Source organism: Pyxicephalus adspersus, chromosome 8, assembly GCF_032062135.1.
Source record: "Pyxicephalus adspersus chromosome 8, UCB_Pads_2.0, whole genome shotgun sequence".
Classification (NCBI taxonomy): domain Eukaryota; kingdom Metazoa; phylum Chordata; class Amphibia; order Anura; family Pyxicephalidae; genus Pyxicephalus; species Pyxicephalus adspersus.
The window spans coordinates 43856412-43883294 of NC_092865.1; the positions used below are offsets into that span (position 1 = coordinate 43856412).

At 40.6% G+C, this 26883-nt stretch overlaps 1 protein-coding gene and 1 non-coding gene across 3 annotated transcripts; both read left to right on the forward strand.

Moving 5' to 3' along the window:
• On the forward strand, positions 1 to 26130 carry IARS1 (isoleucyl-tRNA synthetase 1). Of its 2 annotated transcripts, none has more exons than XM_072420243.1 (34): positions 1 to 56; positions 1122 to 1248; positions 2646 to 2802; positions 4607 to 4726; positions 4810 to 4892; positions 7072 to 7189; positions 7266 to 7413; positions 7493 to 7580; positions 7747 to 7807; positions 8343 to 8438; positions 9759 to 9881; positions 10524 to 10615; positions 10691 to 10789; positions 13769 to 13895; positions 14394 to 14467; positions 15050 to 15244; positions 15323 to 15409; positions 15496 to 15579; positions 17037 to 17181; positions 17321 to 17441; positions 17516 to 17607; positions 17711 to 17788; positions 18183 to 18304; positions 18406 to 18508; positions 18591 to 18674; positions 19064 to 19238; positions 19351 to 19463; positions 20545 to 20640; positions 21382 to 21558; positions 21936 to 22047; positions 23482 to 23607; positions 23706 to 23843; positions 23915 to 24046; positions 25850 to 26130. In XM_072420243.1, the coding sequence occupies exons 2-34, from the start codon at positions 1130 to 1132 to the stop codon at positions 25930 to 25932; spliced, it is 3768 nt and encodes a 1255-aa protein (XP_072276344.1). In that variant the 5' UTR covers positions 1 to 56; positions 1122 to 1129; the 3' UTR covers positions 25933 to 26130. The 2 variants fall into 2 exon arrangements, with proteins under 2 accessions (XP_072276344.1, XP_072276345.1); XM_072420244.1 differs by having other exon boundaries at positions 50 to 65.
• On the forward strand, positions 822 to 950 carry LOC140337507 (small nucleolar RNA SNORA84). Its single transcript, XR_011922051.1, has one exon. It is a non-coding gene; the product is annotated as a small nucleolar RNA SNORA84 (small nucleolar RNA).
• Positions 26131 to 26883: the final 753 nt, after the last annotated feature.

Below are 26883 nucleotides of genomic sequence, written 5' to 3' on the forward strand. Positions count from 1 at the left end.
TAGTTCCGGTTCCGCTCACGCTTTCCTGTCATTGCATCAGAGAGCCGGCTGTACGGGTGAGAGGGGTATGGGGGAAACATTTGTATTGGTCCAGTCCAAGTATGAATGTCCACCTATCCACCCCAAGTCCCTACATGTTCCCTAGCTGGAGGTATTAGAACTCTCACATGTCCCACTAGTAGAAGTTATTATACCCCCTAAGCAGGAGAAATTACACTCCTCGCATGTCTATATACCCCCATATGCCCCCTCAGCAGGAGGAAGTACACCCCATATGTCCCAGCAGTATGAGGGCATATACACCCATATGTCCCAGCAGTATGAGGGCATATACACCCATATGTCCCAGCAGTATGAGGGCATATACACCCATATGTCCCAGCAGTATGAGGTCATATACACCCATATGTCCCAGCAGTATGAGGTATTATACCCCTCAAATGATGCCCAGAATAGGGTGATATCCCTCCATATGCCCCCCAGCAGGAGGTAATATACCCCATATGTCCCTGCAGTATGGGTAATATACCCTTATATGTTGCCAGAATGGGCCAGTATACTCCCATATGCCCCCCAGCAGGAGGTAATATGTCCCAGCAGTATGAGGTATTATACCCCTCATATGATGCCCCGAATAGGGTGATATCCCTCCATATGCCCCCCAGCAGGAGGTAATGTACCCCCCTATGTGTTATACTCTGGGTATTCCCCTTATATTTGAGGTATTATACCCCCATTTGTAACCTCCTGTCCATATGTGTGCCCCTGCTCTGTGTATATGAGTGAGAGCTGTGTGCGGCCCTGCCGTCTCTTGTTACTTGGCCCTGTGGTTCTGGAGCCTGAAATGATGTTACAGTGCTACAGTTTTAGAGGGCCGATACGAACGCTGTGATTTTAGCATGGGTGGTGAATTCTCTTTCAGCATCTGTAGCCCGGTTGCAGCAACATATAAAGTTTTGTGTGGTTGCACGACATCCTGCAGTATAAAGTGTTATGAAGGCCAGAGATTTCATTGTGCAGCCTTGCGCTGTGGTCAGCTTGGTGCGGTTGGCAGGTGTCGCCTTCCTATAGCATAGCCAGGGTGGGAATGCATTGGTGTAAGCGCTGTGTTTCTCATGCAGGCTCCACAATGGATCAACAAGTCCCAGAGACAATAAATTTCCCAGCTGAAGAGGAGACGATTCTGGAACTGTGGAAATCTTTGGATTGCTTCCAGGAGTGTCTAAAGCAGTCAAAGAATAAACCCAGGTGAGACATGGCAACTGTATCCATACACCATGGTCTCCCCGGACGAATTTTCGAGTAGAATGGCCGGAAAAAATAGCTGGATCGGAAAAACTCAAACTTTTTGGGGTACAGTGATGGTGTAGTCTGGCTGGAGGGAATACATTGATAGGTTACACTCAATAAGGGTTAGAAACTGGTCCATGACGTTAAATTCTTTCATAAGCAAAATTATAATGTCTCTTTTACTTGATTTCCTGCAGTACCACAAGTGCTATAATGAGAATATTCCAAGACTTCCTATTGGTGAAATCCCTACCCCTGGCACACTAATACAACAGCCACTGAACTACGGATGACAGCGGGGCTGCTGGTGTCACATTTGTAGTATTGACTACTGAGCTGTTGTGTGATGATAGCTGGGCAGATTGTAAAAATGTCATAAAGACGCAAGGGAACACTGGGAACATCTGAGCAGAACTTGTTATGTACATTGTACTGTGCTTGGGCAGGGCTTTAGTTGACTTTGTCAAACTGGGTAGCTGAGTTGCCAGCTGAGTAAATGTAATTGATGCGACATTGATCAGTTAGCCAGTCACAACACAAAACTGCCATTTTGTATACTGGTAGTCCCCGGGTTACAAATGAGATAGGGACTGTAGATTTGTTCTTAAGTTGAATTTGTATGTAAGTCAGAACAGGTACATTATTTCAATAAATGCAATTAGGATGTTTGTCTCAACATATTATTAGGCAGCATGGTACAAGTTACTGTCTAAAATCTCACTGTGAGTTAATCACAAACAAAGCAAAAAAATAAAATCTTTATGGAGCCTAGACATTAACATCGTAAATTTCTGGAGCAAGCCGTGCTTTGATATGCAAAATGAAACAACTCCAGAGTTTATCTTGGTCATTAAAGAGTTACAAGAGGCTGTAGAAAGAGCTCACCTCCTAAGATCACCCACAACCTCAGCTGTGTTTAGCAAAAGATATCTTCTGCAAACCGTCCCCCATCCAGCCTCTGCACAGGAGCGAGCAGAGAAGCCCTGTTCGTATCTAGGAGTCGTCTGTATGTCGGATGTCCTTAACCCGGGGACTAGTTGTAAAGTAATGCTGGATGGGTTACTGATGTCAAGCCACTGGGTATTTATTTGCCCTGTTACTGCAGCTAATGTTGTACGGACATTGTGATGTCGTTGATGTGATGCAGATATAAACACTGATATTTATTAAGAGGTATGAAGTTGTGCTGCTTCTATATCCCTGTCAGTGACAGATATAAGGACAAAGGGGCTTGTGGTGGTCATAACCTAATTGGCAAAGTTCCGGACAAATATTTACATTTCTGTAAGAAATCTTTGCTTTCATTGCTGTGTACTGTGAAGTAAGTCATGTAAATTTCGTGCTATCCTTAACAGGTACACATTCTATGATGGCCCGCCGTTTGCTACAGGCCTACCACACTATGGGCACATTCTTGCCGGCACTATAAAGGACATTGTTACAAGGTTTGCTCACCAAAGAGGTTTCTATGTGGAGCGGCGCTTCGGCTGGGACTGTCATGGCTTGCCTGTGGTAAGTTGTCCTCCAATGAACACAGAGCACAATACTGAGGTTTCTGGGAGGGAAGATTGGAGGCAGTATGAGTTTTGTGATGTTTAGATGAATAAAACGGCAACATGTAACTTTTTTAGTTCTAACTTTCAACTCCTTGTGTAAGTGACCATGGGCATTCGTTTGGCATTTGAATAGCAGCCACATATGTATCGACGATTAGACGGGGTGCATTTGACTTGCTTTGCCTGTGGCTCAAATGCACCTTACAATTTGCTGTTTCCAAAAAATGCAGCGCAACACAATTTGGGACAGTCATTGCCTCTAAACTTCTGTGGGCACTTTTCAGTGACAGACAACGGGATTTTAATTATCTGTGGTTTGAGATGCATTCGTTTAAGCCGAACTTACACCATGTGTAACACCGTTAACAACAGCCTCTTCCTTCTTGTGTATTAGTGTAGCCTCAGCCTCTCTACCTTGTATTTTTTGCATTCTTTTGTGTGGTGTTGTAGCACCAGCCTATGCTCTGCATTTCCAGCCTATGCCTCCTCCTTGATCAGTATTTGAGCTTCATGCTTTGCTTCCTTCTTGTCTGATATTGTAGTACTGTACCAGTCCCGGCCTCCTTGTGTAACATTGTAGCATCAGACTTTGCTTTCTCCTTCTTGTGCAGTATTGTAGCACCAGCCGATTTCCACATTGTAGCACTAGAGTTTGCTTTTGCATTTTTTGTGTGACACTAGTACCAGCCTGTGCCTCTTAATTTGTAATGTCAGCTTTTGGCAACTATAGTTTTTATTGGGTAACATTTTAGTGGCAGCCTCTAACACCACCTCCTTGTATATTATTGTAGCCACTGCCTCCTTGTACTGAAACATTGTAATGACATTCACTGCCCCTTGTAACAGTGCTCTGGCCAGGACAGTGTCTTTTTAGAGTCTGTATGTTCACCCTGTGTTTGTGTGAGTTTCCTTCAGGTATTCCAGCTTACTACCACATCTCAAAAACCATACCGGTAGGTCAACTAGCTTCGTCCCACATTATCCTTGGGCTGTGTTAATGACATGACTTTAGTAGGGACACTAGATTGTGAGCTTCTCTGAGAGACAGTGACATGACTTTGTACTGTAAGGCCTATTTCAGACCTGCAGTGGTCCAAAGTGTTCTGCTGTGGGCTTAACTGCATTCCTTTTTAGTTGGGAACTTTTTTTTGCAAGTGGCTGAATTCTGATCAGATCCCAAAATCATGAAGTTGCCTTTTCCCACACTGTTGCTGTTGGATCACGCCTGTGCTGGGTGCAAATCTGGTTACCTGTGATGTGGTTTGCTGGAAGTCTGGAAGCAGCAACCATGCAGTTTCACAACATGGCTGTTAAAGTTCTGCAGGAAACTTTAAAAAAAAGGCATCATGTGTTTTTTCTTTTACATAACTAAAGGTGGCACTGTAACATAATGGTGTTCGTTCAATGCAGACGTGATTCTTCATTTCTGCAACTGGATGGTATTGTTTCAGTTTGTTTGGGGACTTTACCATATGATTTTCCTAACACACTTTACATTACAATCTAGTAACAAGTTTTCTGACCTTTTAAATTACTTAATTGCACTTTTCCTGCATATAATAAATATATTTGTTGGTCTGTATTTCGAAATTGTATTTTCTAGAAGAGATAATTTTGTATTTTGTTGGATGTTATTTGTGTTTTACTGTTTGAAGGGTAATCTGTGCAGTGTCACTATAGAAGACCTTTCCCCTAACAATCCGCTTTAACCGTGCTAATAGCATTGATGGTTGTACCTCTGACTTCATCTTTTCCAACAGGAATATGAGATTGACAAGACACTGGGGATCAAAGGGCCTGAAGATGTTGCTAAGATGGGCATTGCTGAGTACAACAAGCAGTGTCGAGGGATTGTGATGAGATACTCTCAGGACTGGGAGGTAAAGTGTAAAGATCACTAGGGATGTTTTTAGGTCAGAGTGGTCTCTGTTCATTAATTCTTCCCATTTTCTCCTACACACAGATTAGCGTCACCCGGCTGGGCCGTTGGATTGACTTCAAGAATGACTACAAGACCTTGTACCCTTGGTTTATGGAGACCGTATGGTAATTTGTGCAATGGGCTGTTACTTGTTTCTGTAAACTAATCTCCATTATTTCCGGAGTCTGACCACAGAAACACCTCTGTTGTTAATTTTGTCATTGTCATCATAAGTATGGGCTGGTAGGTAGATATAAGATGTTGGCCAGTGGTCTGACTTCCTGAATAAAGTTGCTGTTTCCACAATGGTGCACCTTTGGGTTGAAAGACATGTCTGGGTAGATTAAGGTTACTGATGCTGTTTATACCCGTTTACTACAGGCTACATATAACTCTTGCACCTATACATTCTTTTTCTCTGGATGTAGTGCCCCTCTCCTTTCAGTCCCTTCAAAGTTTTTTAGATTTTCCTTTTTTTTTGGTCCGTGTTCTTGATACTCTAGAAAACTCCCCTTGTCTAAAAGGCTGAGGTGGTTTAACATTCAGGAACAGATGGATTAGGAGTTTTATGTCTGCTGCAGATTTCACCCCAATTTTTTTTTCAGCCTGTTGGAGGTAATCTGTAGCTATAGGTAACCCCTATTGTGTCAGTTTTCTACCTTCCTCCTTTACTTTGTTCCAACTTTTTTTTAATGCCTGCCCTCCTAATATGTCCTATTTTTTCATCTTTTTGTATTATGCCCCAACTGTCTAGTGCCCTCTATTTTGATCCAATGTCCTAATGTTCCATGTTTTGTTAAGAGTGTAATGCCTTTTAGTAGTGTAAAAGTATTAGTGTAACAAGTTAGGCTTAGTTCACATTAGCAGTAAAAACATTTACCACACCCAAGTGTGGTACCAGGAATGAACAGGTGGTAACTGCCAGACTTTTTCAGGCCTAGCAGTTTTTCCATCAGCAGTAGTTCCTGACGTGAGGAAGCAATAAATGCAACATTACTGCCATTGTGAATTCAGCCTAACTTCAGATGTGGCCTCCTTAGGCTTTATCTAGTTAAAGCAGAACTTTCACTTGATCTGTCCACAAACCAGTCCAACGAGTCAAATGCTGGCTCGGCTTGCCTCTTCTTTCCACTGCTCACTGTTTTGTCCAGCGCTGCCGGTTCTTTTTTTCCGGGTTCTTAGTGTCACCAGACCTTTTACTGTACATACGTGAGATTGAGTACTTTACATTATAGGAAAACCTCTGATGACATATTCCCTATCTCAGGCATACACAGAAGGAGCAGCCCACAGTCTCATGGGATGTGTGACGCAAATATTCTAGGAGGCTTAGGCTTTCCACTTCTGTTTTTACTGATATAAAGTTAAAAATCTGGCGATGTATTAAAAGCATCCAGCATGTGAACATGTGATATTCAACAATGTAAAATTCAGGTTTCCCAAGAGACCCTCATAGCTACCAGTAACCAAAATTTCAGCCCCCCAGCCTTAAAGAATTTTAAGATATAGGACTTGTTAGCCACAGGTGTCCCCACTTCAACCTACATTTTTCTCTCTAGAGAAATTGGTGTTCAAAGCAAGTAATGGAACAAGGTAGCATAGTACAGTATACCAGTTATAGTTGTGAAAGGTAGGTAAAAAAATTAGGGGCCCTTGCTATGTAAGTGGCCTTGTGGGTCCTCAATTTGCATTTTCAAGTTAGGACTCCTAGGTGCACCTGGTTTTGAAATATTAACCCTAATGTTTATTTTTCACAAGATTTTAAAATTGTGACCCCCAAATCTTGAAATTCTTTACAGCTGGGGAAGGGGGCTGAAGTTTTGGTTACTAGTAGCTATGAGGGTACCCTGTGCACCCTGCACCCTGCATATTGTTCAAGTCATTGAGACCAATGGTTTAGAAGATCTGAAGGTTTGAACTTGGTGAGTTAGGTTGCAGAATATGACATGCAGCCTTTACACACACACAGCTATCTCACTGTGCATCATTGCATACTTGTACTGTTACACAGACAGCTTTATTTTTTTTTTTAGAGTATTCCTCCACTAACTGACAATTATTTCTGCTTCTATATATTCGTCTGGGGTTAGCAGGCATGCAGCATTTTTACTTTGTTGGATTTTTGCTGTATGGGATGGATGAATGCTTGTATTGGTTTTGTTTGAACAGAACTGTGCACACTATGAATAGTTTTGTTGCTATAAACTTGTTTTATCAATCAATAATAGCTGTGTGCTCCAGACCCCCTGGAACTCTTTGGTGGTTTTCTGTGGACTCCAACCTCTCCTATTCTCTGTTGATTAGGTGGGTCTTTAAGCAGCTGTATGATAAAGGATTAGTGTACCGAGGGGTGAAAGTTATGCCATTCTCAACGGCCTGTAATACTCCCCTATCCAACTTTGAATCACACCAGAACTACAAGGTATGTTTTTAATGATGGTGGTGTTCTGTGCAATAGGTTTCAAAATGCTCACTATAGATTTATCATTCAATCTCAGGATGTCCAGGATCCCTCTGTCATTGTCACCTTTCCTTTACTGGAAGACCCTGGAGTGTCCCTGGTGGCGTGGACCACCACACCATGGACTCTGCCCAGTAACCTGGCACTGTGTGTCAATCCAGAGCTCACCTACATCAAGTTAAGGGGTAAGTGACATTTATTTCCAGGTTCACGCAAGTCTCCTTCTTCTCTCTTTTATTTCCACTCTTCTATTATTCTTTCTAGATAAATCCAATGGAAATATTTATATACTGATGGAAGCTAGACTGTCTGCCCTGTACAAGACTGAAGAGGAGTATGAAGTGCTAGAAAGGTATTTAGAAGTTCTTACAAGCAGCTCTGTCAGCTCTTACATTTACTGTATCTTACTATATATATGTTAGGGACCAGGATGTAGCTGTACGCCATTATAAAAGGTAGAGTCAGGGAACAGGATTCAACTGCTATTATCATGTGATCATTTTTCTCTCTCCCTTTAGGTTTCCTGGTATTACTCTGAAGGGAAAGAAATACAAACCCCTGTTTGACTATTTTACCAAGGTATTCTGTTTATGAATAAAGTTGGTGTAAAATTGATGTAATTGTGATCAAAGCTGCACTTGGTACAGGTCCTGTATTACCAAAGACAAATCAGTACAGTTATGTGAAAAAGAAGGCCATTATTTATTTATTTTTTTAACAAAAATAAAGCTAAATTGGAAAAGCCATGTATGGGAAAAAACTAAACAAACCCCAGGATTTAATAGCTTGTGGACCCACCTTTAGCTGCAATAACTTGAAGTCATAATTTACTGGATGACTATCAGTCTTTCACATCATTGTGGAGGCATTTTCACCCTTCCTACTTTTTTTCATACATCGCTTCTGCATTTTGACTTTTTTTTAAAGTAAATAATGACCAGGTATAATATGTCAAGTGATGTTGTATTTACCTTAATTTTAAGACCTGCTAAGGACCAGATGATTTTTTTTTTTCTGTATTGAGATGTGAAACCTTAGAATTTATTTTCTCATGACTGTAGTGGATTGCATGTGTATGCTTGGTTGTGTCTCATAATAAATCTGGTATTTTCAGGCTGCAGACAGAGGAGCATTTACTGTCCTCACTGACAGTTATGTAAAATCAGAAGAGGGCACCGGGGTAGTACATCAAGCTCCGTACTTTGGCGCCGTAAGTAAAAAATGTAATGTCTGGTAAATTGATTATATGTAGGAATTGAAGCCTTCAGTATTTAGCCTTCAAGCACTATTGCTGTACAGGCTTGTTTTTTTCCCTTTACATGGTGATAAGTACTTTGCCTGAGAGATATAAAACATTTTGAAATTAACTGTCAGACCTCTTACTGCTTGCTCTCGCCTAGCTATTGAGTGGGTTTTACAGTAAATATAATTAGAAACCTTTATTTTTGAACTTTTGTAGCTTGAGGTCAAAGCTCTTTATTTGTGTTAATGTGAATAAAGCAAAACAAAATAGGAGGACAAATTAACCCTTTCTTAAGCTGTACAAGAATAAAAAATGGACTGTAAATTAAACTGTAAACCCCTACATCAGCTTTCTCATTACTGGTGTTTAAGGTTGGTGACCATATACCATTATTGTTTTTACATGTTATTGGAAAGTTCTAGGGTTGGCCTGTTTGATCAGTAGGTAGAGGGGAGAGGTCGGTAGGCCCACAGAGAACTGGGTGACGGCAGGAGGACTCATGTTGCAGGAAAAGGTTTAAAAGGGCCTACAGAGAGCATGTAGAAGATACTAGGAGATTGATAGGGCCCTCTGAGAGGAGACACCCGTTATGGCCTGCTGAGTGTTCGTGTAGGGTACTAGGAGCCATTTTAACAGGAGCCTTGGTCAGGTGCAATTGAAAGCAACTGTGGTGTAGTTCTGCTCTTGTTCCTCTAGATAGCAATTACGAGCTGTGTGAAGAGAAATACATTTCTCTTGCAATATAAGGTTTTTCAATGGGTGGGCTTTTTCATCATAGAATGTGAACCTAGAGAGATGTTTACATAAAATCAGTACTGGAGGGGTGTGCGCAGTAGGGACAGCAGGGAATTTATAATCTGTATTTGGGGAGGTCTACTCCAGGAAAGCAGGGGGGTAAATATGGTTAATCTCGGAGGAATGTGTGCACAATTGTGATGGAAGGGTAGTATAAGATAGGGTGGCTGTACTCAGGAGAAGGGAGGGGAATACTATACTTGAGCAGTGTGTGTACTGTATGATTGGAGGGGGGAATAAATGGTCCATACTGGAGCAGTGTGTGCTATGTAGAGATAGGAGGGGGGTATATATATGATCCATAATGGAAAGGTTGCTGCACTTGCCTACTGGAGATTTTTTTTTTCTTACTTAATGGGCTTATATACATAGCAGACTTATCATCTGCTGTCCATAACTGGTCATTTAGCTGTAGCAGGGGTCCACATCCAGGCATTTCGGCCTGGCTGTTACTTGCCTTTTCATACTAATAATAGTCTGATCTCCCCACAGGATGATTATCGGGTTTGCATGGAGTTCAACATTATCCAGAAGGACTCTGTGCCTGTGTGTCCTGTTAATGCTTCTGGCTGCTTCACTTCAGAAGTCACTGACTTTGCTGGGCAGTACGTCAAGGTTGTGGTTCTTTTATTATAACTTATTACTGTGTGCTACCATGTATTAATGAGAATTTCAAGAAAAACTGTGTGTGGCCCTGGGATGACCTTCTCTTCTACTATATGGACACAGCGTACATTCCTTAATCCATCTAGTTGACACTACATGCTGTCTTAATCAGGCGCTAGAATTCAACTATAAATGCATTTATTTTATCTATTTTATTTTCCATTGAATGAAACATTGTAGAGCCAAACAAGGGAGGCATACTACCGGAGAGAAGCACCTGCTAGCTCTGTTTTATTATTTCTTGTTCTCTGCTCAAGTTTTATCTCCTGTTTTTTTTAACACATGTACAGAAGGGCCATACGAAAACCAAAATCAAAGTTACATTTTATTATGTGGGCATCAGTAGGATAGGCCAAATTCTATTGTACATATATCTGGAGTGGCACAATTTTTTGTGTGTTTATTTCACTATATGAGAAGATGACCTATTTAAATGATGGGATTTATTGTACAGCTTTATTGTGATATTGGCCCCTTGATCAGTTCATAACTGTAACAGATGTAACATCTAGCATAGCATGAGCAGAAAACAGGAAGTTAAATAGGACTTGTGCCACTGTTTTAGTAACTAACAGTATTGTGTGTTTCAAGGATGCTGATAAAAACATTATAAAACTTCTGAAGGAGCGTGGGCGTTTGGTGCACAGCAGCATGTATAAACACAACTACCCCTTCTGTTGGAGGTAAGGACTTGTGTATATGTCTCTCCCCAAATAGGTCAAGTGACATGTTATCTTACTCCTCCTTTCTCTTCCCAGGTCAGACACACCTCTTATCTATAAAGCTGTTCCTAGCTGGTTTGTACGAGTGGAGCACATGGTAGAAAAACTCCTGCACAATAACAGCCAATGTTACTGGTAAGAGTATCCAGAAACTGAAACGTCCGTTTGATGTACGAATATGTAATGTCTCCTACTGTGTCTGTAGATTACCTGTACAAACCTGTGCTAGACAACACTGCAGGGAAAAAGCTACTGCCAAAGTGCACAGGAAAGTAGCCATTTTGTGCCACAGCTGGTAACAGTCTCGAGTCTGAGTCAGGCAGATGCCAACGCACCAGCACAGTCTGACTGCATGGCTTTTCTCCATGTTTATGAAAAGGCTAGCCAAGACACTTGCCAGTTATGTTGGATCTTGCTGCATAATCAACTGCCCTGTTATGTCTATAACCAGACTTAAATCTTGCCCCCTACTACCATTGCCTGGGACAGGAGCACCTCTGTGTATTTATTGCCATAAACATAGTCTGCACTTGTGCACCTCTTATCTATATATTTCCAAGCAGGAAAAAAGCTTAGGTAAAGTAAATATATGGAAAGTAGTTTAGAGTTTCAGTTGGATTGGGTTCTCGCATGTTGAGGGGCACATGAATTTACCTGGCCAGTTTGTATAAAAACTTATAGTTCTAAGAGTTGATGCTGCTGGTGTGCATCTTTTCCAAGGAGTAGGAGAAATCTGCGTAATTCAGTTATGCACTAGTGGGTTCAATGGATAATGTTTACTCATGACATAAAAAGTTCTGAATATCTTTCAGAAACTGTTCTTTATCTTCCTTAAGAGAATAATTGTTTAACATAAGACACACAATCTTGATGTAGAGGTCCCATCAAACCTGTACTGTTCTTTACACTTTCAGGCTTCCTTGCAGGCATTACTGTAGTTAACAGTAATAAGTAGTCCAGAGTCAGTCCTGGTCATGAGCAGAGCACTATGGCTGCAGCCAGCATTTATGTACATGTTGGGTGTAGTCCCAATTTCCTTTTGGACCTATTAGAAATACTGGGCTAATTTCCCATTCGCCTTCACAGTGAAACACCTTATATGCTTACACTCTGATTCCTCTCTCCGATACTGTCATGATTAAGCTTGCATCTTTTTTTGTATTACTTGTCCGGTATTTAAATGATTCTGCTAAGATAAAAGTTGCTTGTAGTCTGATGGGCTATGGTGGGGCCTTTTATAAGAATGAATGTTGGAGGGTGACTCAGGGCATCATACTATCAGCAAATTTTAAAGTCTCTTATGTTCTGTTCTAGATTTCTTATCTATTTATAAGTCTCTCAATTCTCAAGATCTCTTTTTAATCAGTTATAATTTTGTAGGAAGTTGTCAATTTCTGTCTTTTATGTGTTACCTGCATTTGGGCAAAGTGTCCTGGAGCAAGTTCAGGGAATTGAATTAATGAATCTCATTAGTGCTGTGTGTTTGGCTTCCCTGTGGGTTGTTCTTTTGGCGCCCAGAAAAGAGGCCAAAGCTTTTCATCTCAAATTACCTGGAGGGAATGATAAAGTATTGTATTAATAGAGGCAGAGAGCCCCTGGCTGCACTAATAACCCACTTTTCTCTTCATGCACACAACATCCTTCACTTTCAGTCCTTTTATTAATTATCCTGGAACTAGTTTAGCCATGAGATATGAGAATTAGAAGGCACTTTGTGCTACACCTATATTTTACTGATATTACTGCTTTGTGAATGACAGAGTAAAACTGTACCTAAGCACCTCTGAGGTAGGGTGTGTGTAAGGTCACACAATGGCCCTGATTTATTAAAGCTCTCCAAGGCTGGAGATAATACACTTTCACCAGTGAAGCTGGGTGATCCAACAAACCTGGGATGCATCTGGTCCAAGATTCAAAGCATTTGCTAGCAAATAGCAAATGTCATTGAAGAAATCCATTCCAGGTTTGCTTGATCACCTAGCTTCACTGGTTAAAGTGTATTATCTCCAGCCTTGGAGAGCTTTAATAAATCAGGGTCAATATCTCTTAAGCTGCAGATCTCATTTTTGTGGATCACAGAAGGTTAAACTTTTGTGATTGTGTTGTGTGGGCCACTGTCAGCTTAGGATTTTGTTATTTTGATTGGGTCACCTTCAGAGCCATACATTTTCTACAAGGGCCAACTAGCTGCTTTGACCTGTGGATGAGGATAAAATACTAAATGTACTGCATTGTTTTTCTTTATCAGCAGCAAAGCGACTCTTTAAAATGAAATTATCAGTAAGAGTTTTCTGGTAAGCTTTGGCTCAGAACCATTCACCCTTAGGTCTAAAATTGTTTTCAGGTAGGCCTGTGCATCTAGATGGTGATTAGATTCTAAAGAGCTCTACACAAATAATCCATGAGCGAATATTCACAGTCAGTAAAAAAAATCTGCAGCACGCTGTAATAAGGTTGCCTGTAGACATGTTCTGTAAAAAAAATGTGAATTGTGAATGCTTACAGGACTCCAAAACAAATTTCTCAAACTTTTAGTTTAAGTTAAGGTTTGTGTTGTTTGGTGAGAGCTACTGCCATTGGGCATGATTTATTAAAACTCTCTAAGACTAGAGTAGATAGACTATTATGGGTGAACCTGGGAACCATGGGAAAACCTCACCCATGAAAGTCTATCTTCGCCAGTTTTAGAGATCTTTAGTTTATCAGGCCCCTTTGTATTTGTATAATTGTGGTCACTGGTGATTAGGTCAGCACCATCTCCCTTCCCTCTCTTTGAGATCTTCATAAGGTCAAATGTATCTACCTTTCCCCTCTCTGCAACCTTTGAAAGGTCTGCAGTATTTCCCTTTTTTACGAACTTCATAAGCTCAGCACCATTGCCCTTCTTTCTCCCTCTGCTACCTTTATAAGGCCAGCAGTGTTTAACTTCGCTCTCCCTCTGCAACCCTTTGTAGATCAGCACCATCTCCCTTCCTTTATGTGTCATTTCTCTTTGCTCCATCCACCACCTGCCAGTATCTTTCTTCCCTGTTTTCTTCATAGGTGAGCACTATCTCTCTTTTCCTCCTCTCTTTAATAAACAGAAACTAACGTATTGTACTGTTTTTCTCCCAGGGTCCCTGAGTTTGTACGAGAAAAGCGATTTGGGAACTGGCTAAAGGATGCGCGGGATTGGGCCATATCCAGAAATCGCTACTGGGGCACCCCTATCCCATTGTGGGTTAGTGAGGACTTTGAAGAGGTTTGTATTACTTTTAGGCTTCTAATATGATCGCTTTAGGTCATCACCAAGAATTAAATAAAAATTCTCCTTTCTCCTTTAGGTATACTTTTGTCATTCTTTTACATTCCTTTTAGTTCCCATTTGTTTCGAGTTTTGTCATTATCCTATTTTTCCTATGTTGTTCTCTTTTTTTATTTTCTTTTTTTTTTACTTCCTTGTCCTTTTTTTTAATTTTTTTTTATTTTCTCATTTGTTTCCTGGTTGAATCCCCCTCAGTGGTTCTCAATGTTTTTCTCCAGTCTCCTTTGTTTACTACATTCTTCACTTTAACCATATTGCTTTTTCTCATGTGGATGTTTGCATGTGTTTGTGATTGATGAGAGGTTTTCACTCATTAACAAATTCCCTTTCTATGGCAGAGTGTAACAAGGATGTTTGGTTTTAGTGTATATTCAGGAGATGGTTACCTAAAATCTGGTGCAGTTTTTTTTATTCTTGGTGCCCTATGTCTTATAGGTTGTATGTGTGGGCTCACTAGCAGAACTGGAAGAGCTGACTGGTATGAAAATAACAGACTTGCATCGGGAGAGGTGAGTTCTATTAACTCATTTTTTATGTAACAGTTGGTCTCTGTCACCCATGTATAAACTGCAACTGTCACCAGTGGACACTGTATCTCAGAAAGCCATTCTGAGGTTAGTTATCATTTTATACCCTGAGTTCTGAATTAGCCTCTTTATTAGTCCTCTGTTCGGTGGCACTGTTCATGCACGCTGGAAATAACTGTGAGCTGTGCCTTATTTCTAATATTCCTGTCAAGCTCACAATTTATATTGGTAGCTGAAGTAAGCCACTAACCATATGTGTGTATGTGCCGCCACTTCACTGTACTTTGCCATACCTCATTATAACTTACAGCACTTTACCTAGTTATACCTTATAGTATTTTCTCATTATCCTTCATCTTACTTTAACCTACTATACTTTACCATACCCCATTACAATATGCCTAACCATACCTTTTTTTGCCACACTTCACCTTACTCCATCATTTTTGTATTATTTACCTACTTTATTTACTCTACAGTACCTCACTTGTTTTCCAGTATACTCTACAATATGTTTTGCACTCACACTCCATTCCACTCTATATTGTGTACCTTTTTGTGTAGTGTGGATCAGCTCACCATTCCATCTCGGTGTGGAAAAGGTGTCTTACGAAGGGTGACGGAGGTATTCGATTGCTGGTTTGAGAGTGGCAGTATGCCCTATGCTCAGGTACATTACCCCTTTGAGAACAGAAGAGAATTTGAAGACTCTTTTCCAGCTGACTTTATAGCTGAAGGAATTGACCAGACTCGTGGATGGTGAGTGTGCTGTCTTTATTTTAGACAGAAGCTGGCTGCCATACAAAACATCTTACTTACCTGATTCTCAATCCTCAGGTTCTACACACTCCTTGTACTCTCCACTGCACTGTTTGGCCAACCACCATTCAAGAATGTCATAGTAAATGGCCTAGTCTTAGCCAGGTAGGTGTTTTGTGTACTGCATCCCATGTCAAAGCAGTGACATCACTTAATCAAGTTATGTGACCTTTTGTTTTTCTTTCTGTCAGTGATGGTCAGAAAATGAGCAAAAGTAAGAAGAATTACCCTGACCCCATGCATGTCATCAACAGTTACGGAGCAGATGCACTTAGGTGAAAACCGTAAATCTTATGTGACCTATTTTATTGGTGGTGACTATATTTAAGATCATAGAATGTGTGCAATTCATGAAAATACTCAAGTATAAATGTGATACATGGGGTGTCAGAAACCCTTCCAGGGAGGGTGTTCAATGTCTGATTTACATGTAGGAGTGTAAAAGTATCTTCCAGGGTGTATATTGTATGTAATGGAAACAGGAGTTTAGCACCCCTTCCAGTGTGTAAAATTTGTGAGATACAAGGAGCCTCCTCCCAATGTATGTAAGTTGTGAGAGATGTTCAGTTACTGGCTTTATGGCTGGTGTCCTTTGTTACCTACCCCCCTAACCTGCAGTTAGAAATACAGCAAGCCCACATTGGATAAGCCTTTTCTTTGTCTGGTCACCTGCAGATAGCATATGGCCAACGTGTGACAGAGATTGATCCGTTATTCGTTACAATGCTGCAACAGGCTGCATTATAGAGCATCTGTAATGTTTCTCATAGTCCTAGCTGCACTTGTCTGCAGAAGCTGACGTACGTGCCCCATGATGGTCACTTTATAATGCAGAGTTTTATTATAAGAGAGACATCCCCATTATAACAGACATAGCTAAAAACTGCTCTGTATCATTGGTTGGTTACACAGATATCAGCATTTGTAGTGCAGGGAAATGGAGGTCCAGGTATAACATTTATATCATACATAGACAAAATTGATATGGAAGATGTATGTATTAATCTTCTTTGGTCTCTTGGCAGCAGTCATTGTACTGCTGTATTTGCAGTTCCTTGCCTTTCGCCCTCTGTTGTCCTCTGTGGTTTGTGAATTAGGGAGAGTGTGTTCTGTCTCAGCATTTCTTCTCATCTCTGATTCTGCCAAATTGTATCCCTTCTCCTTGTAGACTCAGATTGTGTTTATACAGCAGTGTAAACTGTCAATGCTGCAGCCGGGTTTTCCTTTCCATTAAAGGTCACTCTGTATTTCTGTCTGGCTTTGTGCCTGGGGACAACCTAGGACACAATGATGTCATCACTAGGGGATTACTTTGCCTGGTGATGGCAGAACAGGACTGGGGCCCTCCTAATGTTGCTAAAGTGATGAAAAGAAACCACAAATAAGATGGCTTAAGATAAAAGTGAAATTGTTGAAATATGAAAATTATGCTGATCAATGGTCCTGTGGCTTCAGCACATTTAGCCATGGATCCAAGTACAAGTATGCCACACGTATTCTGTGTCATAAGTTATAGTTAGAGGTAGAACTTTATATCCTAGCAATAAGCATTTTTAGGGGAGGGCCATCAGTGGCAATCTCAAATTTTCTGCCATAAAATATGGAGGTGGGAGGGACAACATACATACATAAGTCAATGTCTTCTGTGTGAGAATTGGAGGGAATGTTTTGGGTCGGAGATAGATTTGAAAGATATTTTATTTATATTTGTGTTCTTTGGTTACTTCTCCAGGTTATATCTGATAAATTCTCCAGTAGTTAGAGCAGAAAACCTGCGGTTTAAGGAAGATGGGGTTCGTGATGTTTTGAAGGATGTCTTCTTGCCGTGGTATAATGCCTTCCGCTTCCTGATGCAGAATATTTATCGCCTACACAAGGTACATAAGAACATACCATCGTAAATCATCTTCCAGCATTGTCGGTGCCGTCATAGCTGCTAGGTTGCTGGGTATAATCACTGCCATTATCTTGTTGCCAAGTGTTTGCTTGCATTATTGTGGTTTTCTCCTTTTCCAGGAAGAGGGTGTTCCCTTCTTGTACAATGTGAACTCGACCAGGACAAGCGCTAACATCATGGACAAATGGATTGTCTCATTCACACAGTCTCTGGTGCAGTTCTTCAAGGCAGAGATGTCAGGTAGAAGTTTATTCTAATAGATGCATCATTTTCTGTTCTGCTTTTTCTGATCTCAGTGTCTTCTTTTTTCACAGCTTACCGACTCTACACTGTGGTTCCTCGGCTGGTGAAGTTTGTTGACATGTTGACAAACTGGTATGTTCGTATGAACCGCAGGCGGTTAAAGGTAAGCACTTCAATCTGTTGGTAAGTAGCATAACTCAATTTGTATAATTTTAAACTTTCCACTAGACTATGTCCATTCTGATCTTTGTGTATCTGATACTTAGGGTGAAAGCGGCACAGATGACTGTCTCATGGCCTTGGAGACCTTGTTCAGCGTCCTTCTCTCTATGTGTAGACTGATGGTAAGGTTGCACCTCTGCATAAAATACAGTAATAGTAGCTTTACTGTATTCAGAAAAGAAATATATTGTAGCAACAAGATGGGACATGAAGCTAACATGGCAGTACAGCCTCTGCCATTACCTGGAATTTTAAATGGCTGTCCTTGTTAAGAGTGTGCACACTCTTTAACTAGTACCCAGAAAACTGCTTCTCATTTTACACTGTAGCTGATAATGGGTACAATGAAGGGCTAGCTTTTCACTAAGCTAAAAAAAAAGTCAGCTACACTTTTGTTTCTATTCAGGACCCTGTCTAGATTCTCCACTCCAAGCATTTAACCTGGAGAGGCAGATATTTGCTTGTTATTTCTTACATATTAAAAATGGTTACTTCTATACTGTTTCATTCTCCCAGGCCCCATTCACGCCCTTCATCACTGAACTGATGTATCAGAAGCTGAGACTGCTTATTGATCCAGCATCTGTCCAGGAGAAAGACACCCAGAGCATTCACTACCTTATGCTCCCCCCTGTCAGGTACCCACTTGAATAAGTACTTCTCTTTCATTTCTTGGTGTTCTCATCCTCGCTGTCCAGTCTTTACCTTACAGAAATTTTCTTTATGCTGTTCTCTTTAGGGAGAATTTAATTGACAAGAAAATAGAGGCAGCTGTGTCCCGGATGCAGTCGGTCATTGAGCTGGGCCGTGTCATACGTGACAGGAAGACTCTACCCATTAAGGTTGGTTTAGAGCCAGAGATATCAGTTGAATGATTTTTTTATGTATCCCCTTTACCTGGATCTATCATTTTGTCTCCTTTAGTATCCACTGAAAGAAGTGATTGTCATCCACCAGGAACCAGAGGCCCTCTCTGACATCCAGTCACTGGAGAAGTATATACTGGAGGTGAGCAGCTATAATGTGCCGAGATAGTATAGGTTGGAAAAGTCCTGATGTTGGGCATACTATGACATTCTTATGACATATGTTGGTTGATTTTGGATATGCACCCAGTCATGTTGGAGCTGTGCTATGATGTTGTCATATATTAGGTCGTTATAGGTGTCAGGTCTCCATATTGGTTTCTGTGTTGTAGCAATGCAGTGTAGGTAGATCATTATAAAAATCAATGTTTATCCTTGGTGCATACACTCGGGGGGAGTGTATCCAATATGCTGTAACCTGCCTAGCATAGTTGGGAGTAGATCTGGTAAATTCTTGTTATATAGTAGATGAATGCACCTAATCCTAGTGGAGTAAAGGGGATGTTTGATCTGATTGTTTTTGTGGCACAGGAACTAAATGTGAGAAAAGTCACTGTATCTACCGACAAAGCCAAGTATGGAATTCGCCTTAGAGCAGAGCCGGATCACATGGTACTTGGAAAAAGGCTAAAGGGAGCTTTTAAGTCCGTTACGGCTGGAATTAAAGAGTTGAAAAGCGACCAGCTAGAAGAGTTCCAAAAAACAGGTTGGTGGACAGAGCCAGAATACAATAAAATACCCTGATTACTGCTGATTCACATCTTAAGTTATCAACTGCAAAATCCCCCGTGCATACATTCTTTCTTCTAATATGCCAGGCTCCATAGTGGTGGAGGGCCATGAACTACACGAGGAAGATGTGCGTCTTCTTTATACCTTTGATCAAAGCACTGGTGGTGACAGTCAGTTTGAGGCTCATTCAGATGCTCAGGTAAGAAAATGTGACTAGTAAAGTGGTTTTTCATTAGTTTCTGAAGCATCAAGACTACTTGTCCTCCTTTCCCTGAACCAGAAACATCTGGCCAAAAAATTGCCATTCAGTAGAAAAGTAACTCTATTCATGTTATTTGAGGAGTATATGATCTAGTATTTTTTTTAAATAAATTAGATGTTAAAATTACAGCAAGACTTTACGTAAAGGGTGAGGTCACTGTTTCAGTCTCTTATGACATTTTGGTAACTTAGTGTTCTCTCAACAGCCATGCTGTGAAAAACTAGCCGGGTGGTCCAGAAGTGGGTGGGGCAACACAACAAAAATAGTGTTTGTGTGCCATAGGTGTTCAGTAACTTTCTTCCATAGGTGTCCAGTAAACATTGTAAATCTGTCACCTTTCTACTGCCCTCTATACTTTGTTCCAACTTTGTAATAACCAACCCTAACTGTTTTATGATATAGTTTTAGGAGGTATGATTTAAGTTGGGTTGTACTTGGACAATTACCTGTATTAATTTTGTATGGCTTACTGTATACAGATTATTGTACTGTGTGTGTAGGTTTTCATTCCTGCTTTGATGTTTTATATGAAAATTTGGCCAATGTGAGCTAAGCCTCTTAGAGCATACACCCTGGTACACCAGGCATCAGTAATGAAGAAGATAAAAAGTAATGCTCAACTCTTACTGACATCCCTTTTTACTATACCCAGGCTGAGTGGTTGTCTGACAGCCTGATGGCTACTGGGTGGTGTGCCCAGCTAAAAGACGTTGGGGATTTATGTACCTGCTATTCTTGTGTTGAAATGTGACTGGAGGAAACTGTGTTTCTGGATAAATAACTTTTATAAAGATTTATGGTCCAGCTAGCTACTTAAAGATTGAATCACGTTGCCAAGAACAGGTATACCATACCTGCATAAAATACTTTTCCATTCTATGATTTAGAAACAAAATGTCTACATTTTGATTGTTACAGCAAGCACATAGTCCTTCTTCTGCTGTAATACAAAAATGTATAGAATGATTATTGTTCAATGGCGACCAGAGTTCTTACCCTCTCCGACTGATATCTGCAGGTTCTGGTTTTGCTAGATGTCACTCCAGACCAGTCAATGGTGGATGAAGGTGTAGCACGTGAAGTCATTAATCGAATTCAGAAGCTGCGGAAGAAGGTTGGTGTCCTTTTCATATTGTAATGGCAGTATGACCTGTGTATAAACTTTATATTGCTTTTAGTACTTTCATATTCATTGAACCCTGCTATGCCCTCGAAAAAAAGATCTTTTATTTATATTATATGTCCCCTTTGGTGCTTTATCCATCTCTAGACACAATTTCTGTAAAACAAGTGTAGTTTCTGTTCTGGATAATTGCATTCATTGTAGTAGTTCTATCAGATAATTAATGAAACCACTTTTGTACATGTTCTAAAATAGAAGAAGATCGGGGTCACTTGTGACAGATAAAGGTTTTTAGAACTGCTCTGCAGGCACTCGCAATCCTTGCTCAGCTTCTCTGTACTGGATTAAATGACTACCCAAAACACTTTACTGTACATTTACCAGTTAATAAAGATCACAGGAGGTGTTTAATACCCCCTACCCACCACCAACAAAACTTTTTTCCCTAGCATTGAGGTTTTCCAATAAGTTCTGCCACAGAGTCACTAGCAGTGAGGTTCCCCCATCAGTTCATTCATGTCTGCATCTATTAATAGATAAGAAAGCTTGGCAGGATAAGTGGCCCCAGAGTCTCAGGGATCCATTGCTGGCATCTGTAACTTTGTTTCTACATTAGGAGGGGTTAGGTTTGATGCCTAACACTCCTGGTGTTTTCACAATCAGAGGGGTTGTTTCTCACTATGTTTCATGCACAATCTTGGCTGTGTTATTAAAGCTTTTTATATTTGTCAGGGCAATTTGGTTCCAACTGACGAGATCACCATCTACTATCATACCAGTCCACCAGGCCACTATCTCCAGTCTGTCATTGAGCATCACACGGATTTTATTTTGGCTACTGTCAAGTCTCCACTGTTACCTTACCCTGTACCATCCTCAGCCAGCATTATCATAAAGGAGAAAACTCAGGTAAATGATTTTAGTGTTGTAGAATGTTACAGTATAATGCAGGCAGAATTCACATTGTACGTTTATTGAAATCATGTTAAACAAGCAGCAGTTTTTTCAGACACTTTCACAGACCTGCATGGATATGCAAAATTTTCACACTGCTGAGAGCTGCATGGAGTTAGACATTTATTTAACACAATATGCAGCTGTGTTATTTGCCTTATTAAAGGACCCATTTGAATATTTGAGGCTTCACCTAACTAAAAATTAACCATAAGCCTGCTATAACACTTCCTTAGGTTATGAGAAATCAAGCTATAGGTTGTATTTAGGGCTGCAGAATTTTCTCCATTACGGTGTACCAAAAGACTGACTGGACTTATTTCCCTTCACAGCTAAAAGGCTCGGATCTGGAGATCACTCTGATCAGAGGATCAGCACAAGTTACTGACGGCCCTTCCTGTGCTTATGTCAAACTTCACTTATCAGTAAATGGTACAGAGCAAAGTAAGTCCAGACTTTATCTCAGCATGCCATGTGCTGGAAGCTCACAGGGAAATCAATGTTATGGAGGGCACCAGATTCTTTTATGAAATTTGGACTGTCTCTGTTTGCCAAATCTTCACATTTCTCAATGTCTCTATGAGAAGTCTCTATAGGTCTGTATTTTGGCTCAGATCACTAAATGTGCTAGCAATGACATATGATATGCTAGCAGTCGTTTAGATCAGCGGAGAAAGACCCCGCTGGGGGGAAGCACTGGCCAGAGGCGTGGACCACGTCCCCAGTACAGTGATCAGGCTCAGGGAAGTAGGCTGGCTGTGTCCCTGGACACAACCCGCCCTCCCCCATTGCAGGCTCAGATCTGCGATTGGAGTGTGGGCGGGGTTATGTCATAATGACATCACTCTTGGGGAGATTTCTCCCCCTTTGAGTGACATTTTAGTGGTCCGCGGGACCGAAAAGGTTGGGGACCACTGGTTTAGATCACATTATTTTTGCTTTGCCCACTAGAAATTTTCTGTTAGTTGTGTAGCAATAAATGTAAGAAAAAGTAGGGTTTCTGTATATGAATACATTTATGGCATGTAAGGTCAAATTCTTAGCAAAAATACCTTACGCTCCTCTTAGGGGCTATATACTATCCCTTATGGGAAAGGAGAGAACTTCCTAGGTCTCTACATAGACAACTTGGAAGATTCATCTGTAACCTGTAAAAAGAAGTTCTATGTTTGGGAGTATTTCTTGGCATTGTCACAGCAAGCTCTACTTTTGATCTTGTATGCCAATTGCCTTCATGATGCATCAATGAACATGCTCAATCATCTTTAACATACCAAAATACCTGGACATTTTTTTAGATTGCTTACAAGTCTGGGGTTTCATGATTCCCAGCCACACCCACAAATCTTTATGTCAAGTTTTTGTTATTGGCTTCAAAATCGAATTTTCCACCATTTTAAGACTTTCTCAATTATTGCTTTCTAAGGCTGTGTAGGATCTAAACTTGGGGTATTTGTCCTTCCTGCTATAATTCCAGTCTGCAGTCTGTAAAGGGAGCCAACCCTGGCACACGTTCTGTGTAAACATGTGGCTCATGTTTGAGTGTGACCTTGGTCCACTCTCATGGTTGTCATTAAACTATCAGTAAACTTTATGCCATTATTTCATTTAAAGGGTAAAGGTCTCTTTCCTGTCCTATTTCTTTGTAGGAACTAAGTAGTCCTTTGCACACATATTTTTCTTCCCAAGAGCTTATACATACAGGTACTACTGCACATATTGTAGTGTATTCTATGCTGAGTCAGCACAATGTATGCCATCTCAGAGATTTACAAGCCTCCACCATTTCCTTTACTTTATATGACAGTCATTTTAGAAAGAGGGCCATGTGACATGGTATAGAGGATTATTGCAACATTAGCTGTGGATTTTTTTCAGGTGGATTTCTTCTACTAGAGAATCCCAAAGGGGAATCAATCAGCAGCCTGCCAGAATTAAAGAACGCGATATGTGGAATATTCCAGCTGAAGAGTTCCCAGCTCTCGGTATACAGTGGGGGTGCAGGTAACATCTGGAATGATGAATCCTGTTAGCTGCAGGTTTTAGACTGTCGTCAAAGATAATGCTCATGCTAATGTGTTTTTTTCTTGTTTTGTGTGTAGAACTGCCAAGTGACTGTCATCTCCCCAGTCTAAGTGGTAAGACGCTCCATGTGTCTTCAGGAACCCATTCAGCTGGCAACGGGAATCCACTTCAGTGTCGCTATGTCAATCTAAGTCTGCCCAGTAATGGTGCACAAGGTGAGTGACAGCAGTGAGAGGTTAGAGAGGGTGGCATAGTGACAAATGTGACACTTTCTGCTTCTTTGTAGGCACACTATTGCTGGAAAATCCGGTTGGTCAGAATGATTTGAAATATCATAGCCTGTTCCACGAAGTGGCCAAGGTGTTTGGGCTAAGGGGCCGACGCTTCCGGCTGTTTCTTGATGCCACCATGACTAAAGGTGAGCAAAAATTTGATTTGTAGGCACCAATGAAAGGAAATTGTTTGGTATTGAACGTCACCTCCACTCAAAGCTGATATCTTTGCTTTGATGCAAGAGCGTTAAACTACCTAATGGTTTCTTTAGTTGGGGCTCTGCACCAAATGCAGACATACATTGGGTTTTCAGCTGTTTTTGGATATTCTGTATGATGCTTGCACTAACTTACCTTTCTTAAAAGTTTTTCAGGGTATTGTAAGAAATCCCTGTTTTGGTGCTTTCTCATGGGGTGGAGCATTGGGTGTGGCTTCAATAATATTTCTATGCAACAGTGTATTTAGAAATTTTACTACCAATCATGGATCTCACAGATCTGACACAAATGTCACCCTAAAGCAGGCAGATAATAAATCTTACCCTTTAGCTATCCAAGAGATACAAATAATCTGTCAGATTAGTTTTCAGTATCTGTTTTACCTGGGCCGTTCTTCGTATTGATTGGTTGAGGTTATGAGAGACTAATTTATTGAGACTTTAAAGCCAAATAAGATTCTTCTAGATTTAAACAGAAAGTGTAGTGCTTTTCCTACAGAAAGGCTTCATTCTTAATTGGTCAATCTATTTCTGGAGACGGATTTGAAACTTTCTGGCTGGCAGCGGATGTCTAGCTGTGTATGGTAGAATCCGGTGTATGTAGGACAGGTCCCACCGGTGTGTACGCTCCAAGGAAAGTAGCTCACTTACTTGAGGGCCACTGTGTTTCTCTGAGTCTTTCCCTTTTATGTCTTGCTGCATTGTGGGATGTAAAATTTGGGCCAGTGCAGTTTAAATAGAAAAATGTACATTTCCTGTTAAGACATTGCACAGTTACTGGGATTACAATAATGCCACCTTACCTTCAGAAGAGACTAAAATCTTTTTACAAAAAAACATATACCAGTTTTGTACAGATTTTTTTTTTTAAATTAGGTCAGGGCTAAAAAAATGAGCATTATTAATTTTTTGTTCTTGAAGGATAAATATAAAATATTCAATATTTTACAAATTAGGTCCCAGCCAGTTGGTGGTGCTCTGTTGTTCTTACCAGTAAACTGTTTCATACTCTGTTGTGCTGAAAAAGCCTCTACAGAACAAAATTTATCACAGCAGTGACTCCACTTTCACCTAGACACTTCAGTAGAGGGTTTGTTTAGAAATCTGCTCTACTGTGATCCATTTTAGTTAAGCCTTACCTCTTTGGGAATCCTTTATCAAGTATTAAATGTTTTTTTGTAATACAAAGCAATGGTTCTCCTTAGTCATGCTTAGTGGTCCTAACCTTGTTCATGCTTTGGTACCTGAGACATGGGTACCTCATAAACCCCAAAGATCCCCACTCACGTGCAGGTAAGAAATGAAGCTTCTGCTTCACATTGGACATTTTGAAGTGCAGGCTTTACACACATTTAGGAAATCTGTTTTTAAAATCTTGACAGGAAAGGCTTGTTACTTCATGGACGGCATGCGGCGTGCTATGGAATCACACCCTGTTATATGGCATGTTCAGTAAGAGAGAGAGATATTCAATAGCCAATTGAATACTGGGGATTAGTGTATAGGGGCAGGAGGTGCTGATGTATTTTCTATAAGTGTGATTTAAATCACAAAAAAAACATCATAAGTTATGGTGAGAAAATGGCTCCTAAAATACAGCTGGAAATCTCAGAATGAGGGTTATCATTAAGAACAGAGATGGTCTGTTCTATTAGCTGCACATGGAGCTGCATTATGGAGTGACCACATAGAAGGGAAAAACTTTTAACTACCGCTCTTATCTCTACACAGAGTTGCCCCCTGATACAGTTATGGAAAGCTTGAACATGAAGACTCTTTATATCCATGTCCTTCCAACAACTGCTGAATGTTAGAGAATATCCTGTGTGCTGCAAAATCTAACATCACTGGGCCCATATAGGCAGAACTGGACTCCAGACTTGTCCCAGCATTCATCTGTCGTCACATTACTGTTTATCAGTAGATGTATTTATTTACCAAAGTATAATTCTAAAAAGCTGTGGGTTGTATTTTGGTTGCAAATATTAAAGGGATTCATTTTGGAATTAAAAGTGTATTAGTCATTTTCTTATTTATCCTACAGAAATATAGTCATGTAACCACATGTGTCTGCAGGTTGCTAGAAGCTGTCTATGTATTCTGTATGTGTTCCTCATTGTAAAGTGCAGACCGCAGACTGACCTGGAAACAAAAGCCGAATTATCTTCTGTGACACAGTTCAGGGATTGGAATGTATATTGGTCACATGATAACAGAGCGATGAACTTTCTGAAATCTTCGTGGATTCAGTAATGAAGAGAGATGTCATGTGGAGGCCTCCTGTGTATCCTTCCCTTCATTTGCTGTTACACACATTACCATTACTCTTTTTATTGTGATTGTTACAAGAGGAAATTCATTATTGCATTTCTGCAGAAAGGCCTCCTGATGAATTCTTATTGATCAGGCCTTTTTCCACACTCTGCATGGAATTAGTTAAAAGCGGTATTTCATTAGCAGAGTGGAACACAGACAGAGAGCAAGATGCTGCATGCAGATCTGATAGACTTTTCATGATTCACGCTGACAACACTGTTCGGGGCATTTTTATTAGGAAGTGCTCTAATATTTCAGCTTGCTGTCAGTCTATCTGCATCAGCAGACAAGATCTATAGAAGCCTTCCCATCCCCCACATACTCCACAACTCATTAGGCACAAAAACTCTCTGTCAAAACTGACTCCATCCCCTACATCATGACTCCATCTTTTTCCCTCTTTACCCAGACTCCAGCCCTGAGCTGCATCCATCTCTCTTAACCGGGAT

Coding starts and splice junctions, on each gene's coding strand:
- IARS1 (XM_072420243.1), top strand. CDS start 1,130: ATGGATCAACAAGTCCCAGAGACAATAAATTTCCCAGCTGAAGAGGAG. Junction 4,727..4,809: donor GATACTCTCAGGACTGGGAG/GTAAAGTGTAAA, acceptor TCCTACACACAG/ATTAGCGTCACCCGGCTGGG. Junction 17,789..18,182: donor TCTCTATGTGTAGACTGATG/GTAAGGTTGCAC, acceptor TCATTCTCCCAG/GCCCCATTCACGCCCTTCAT.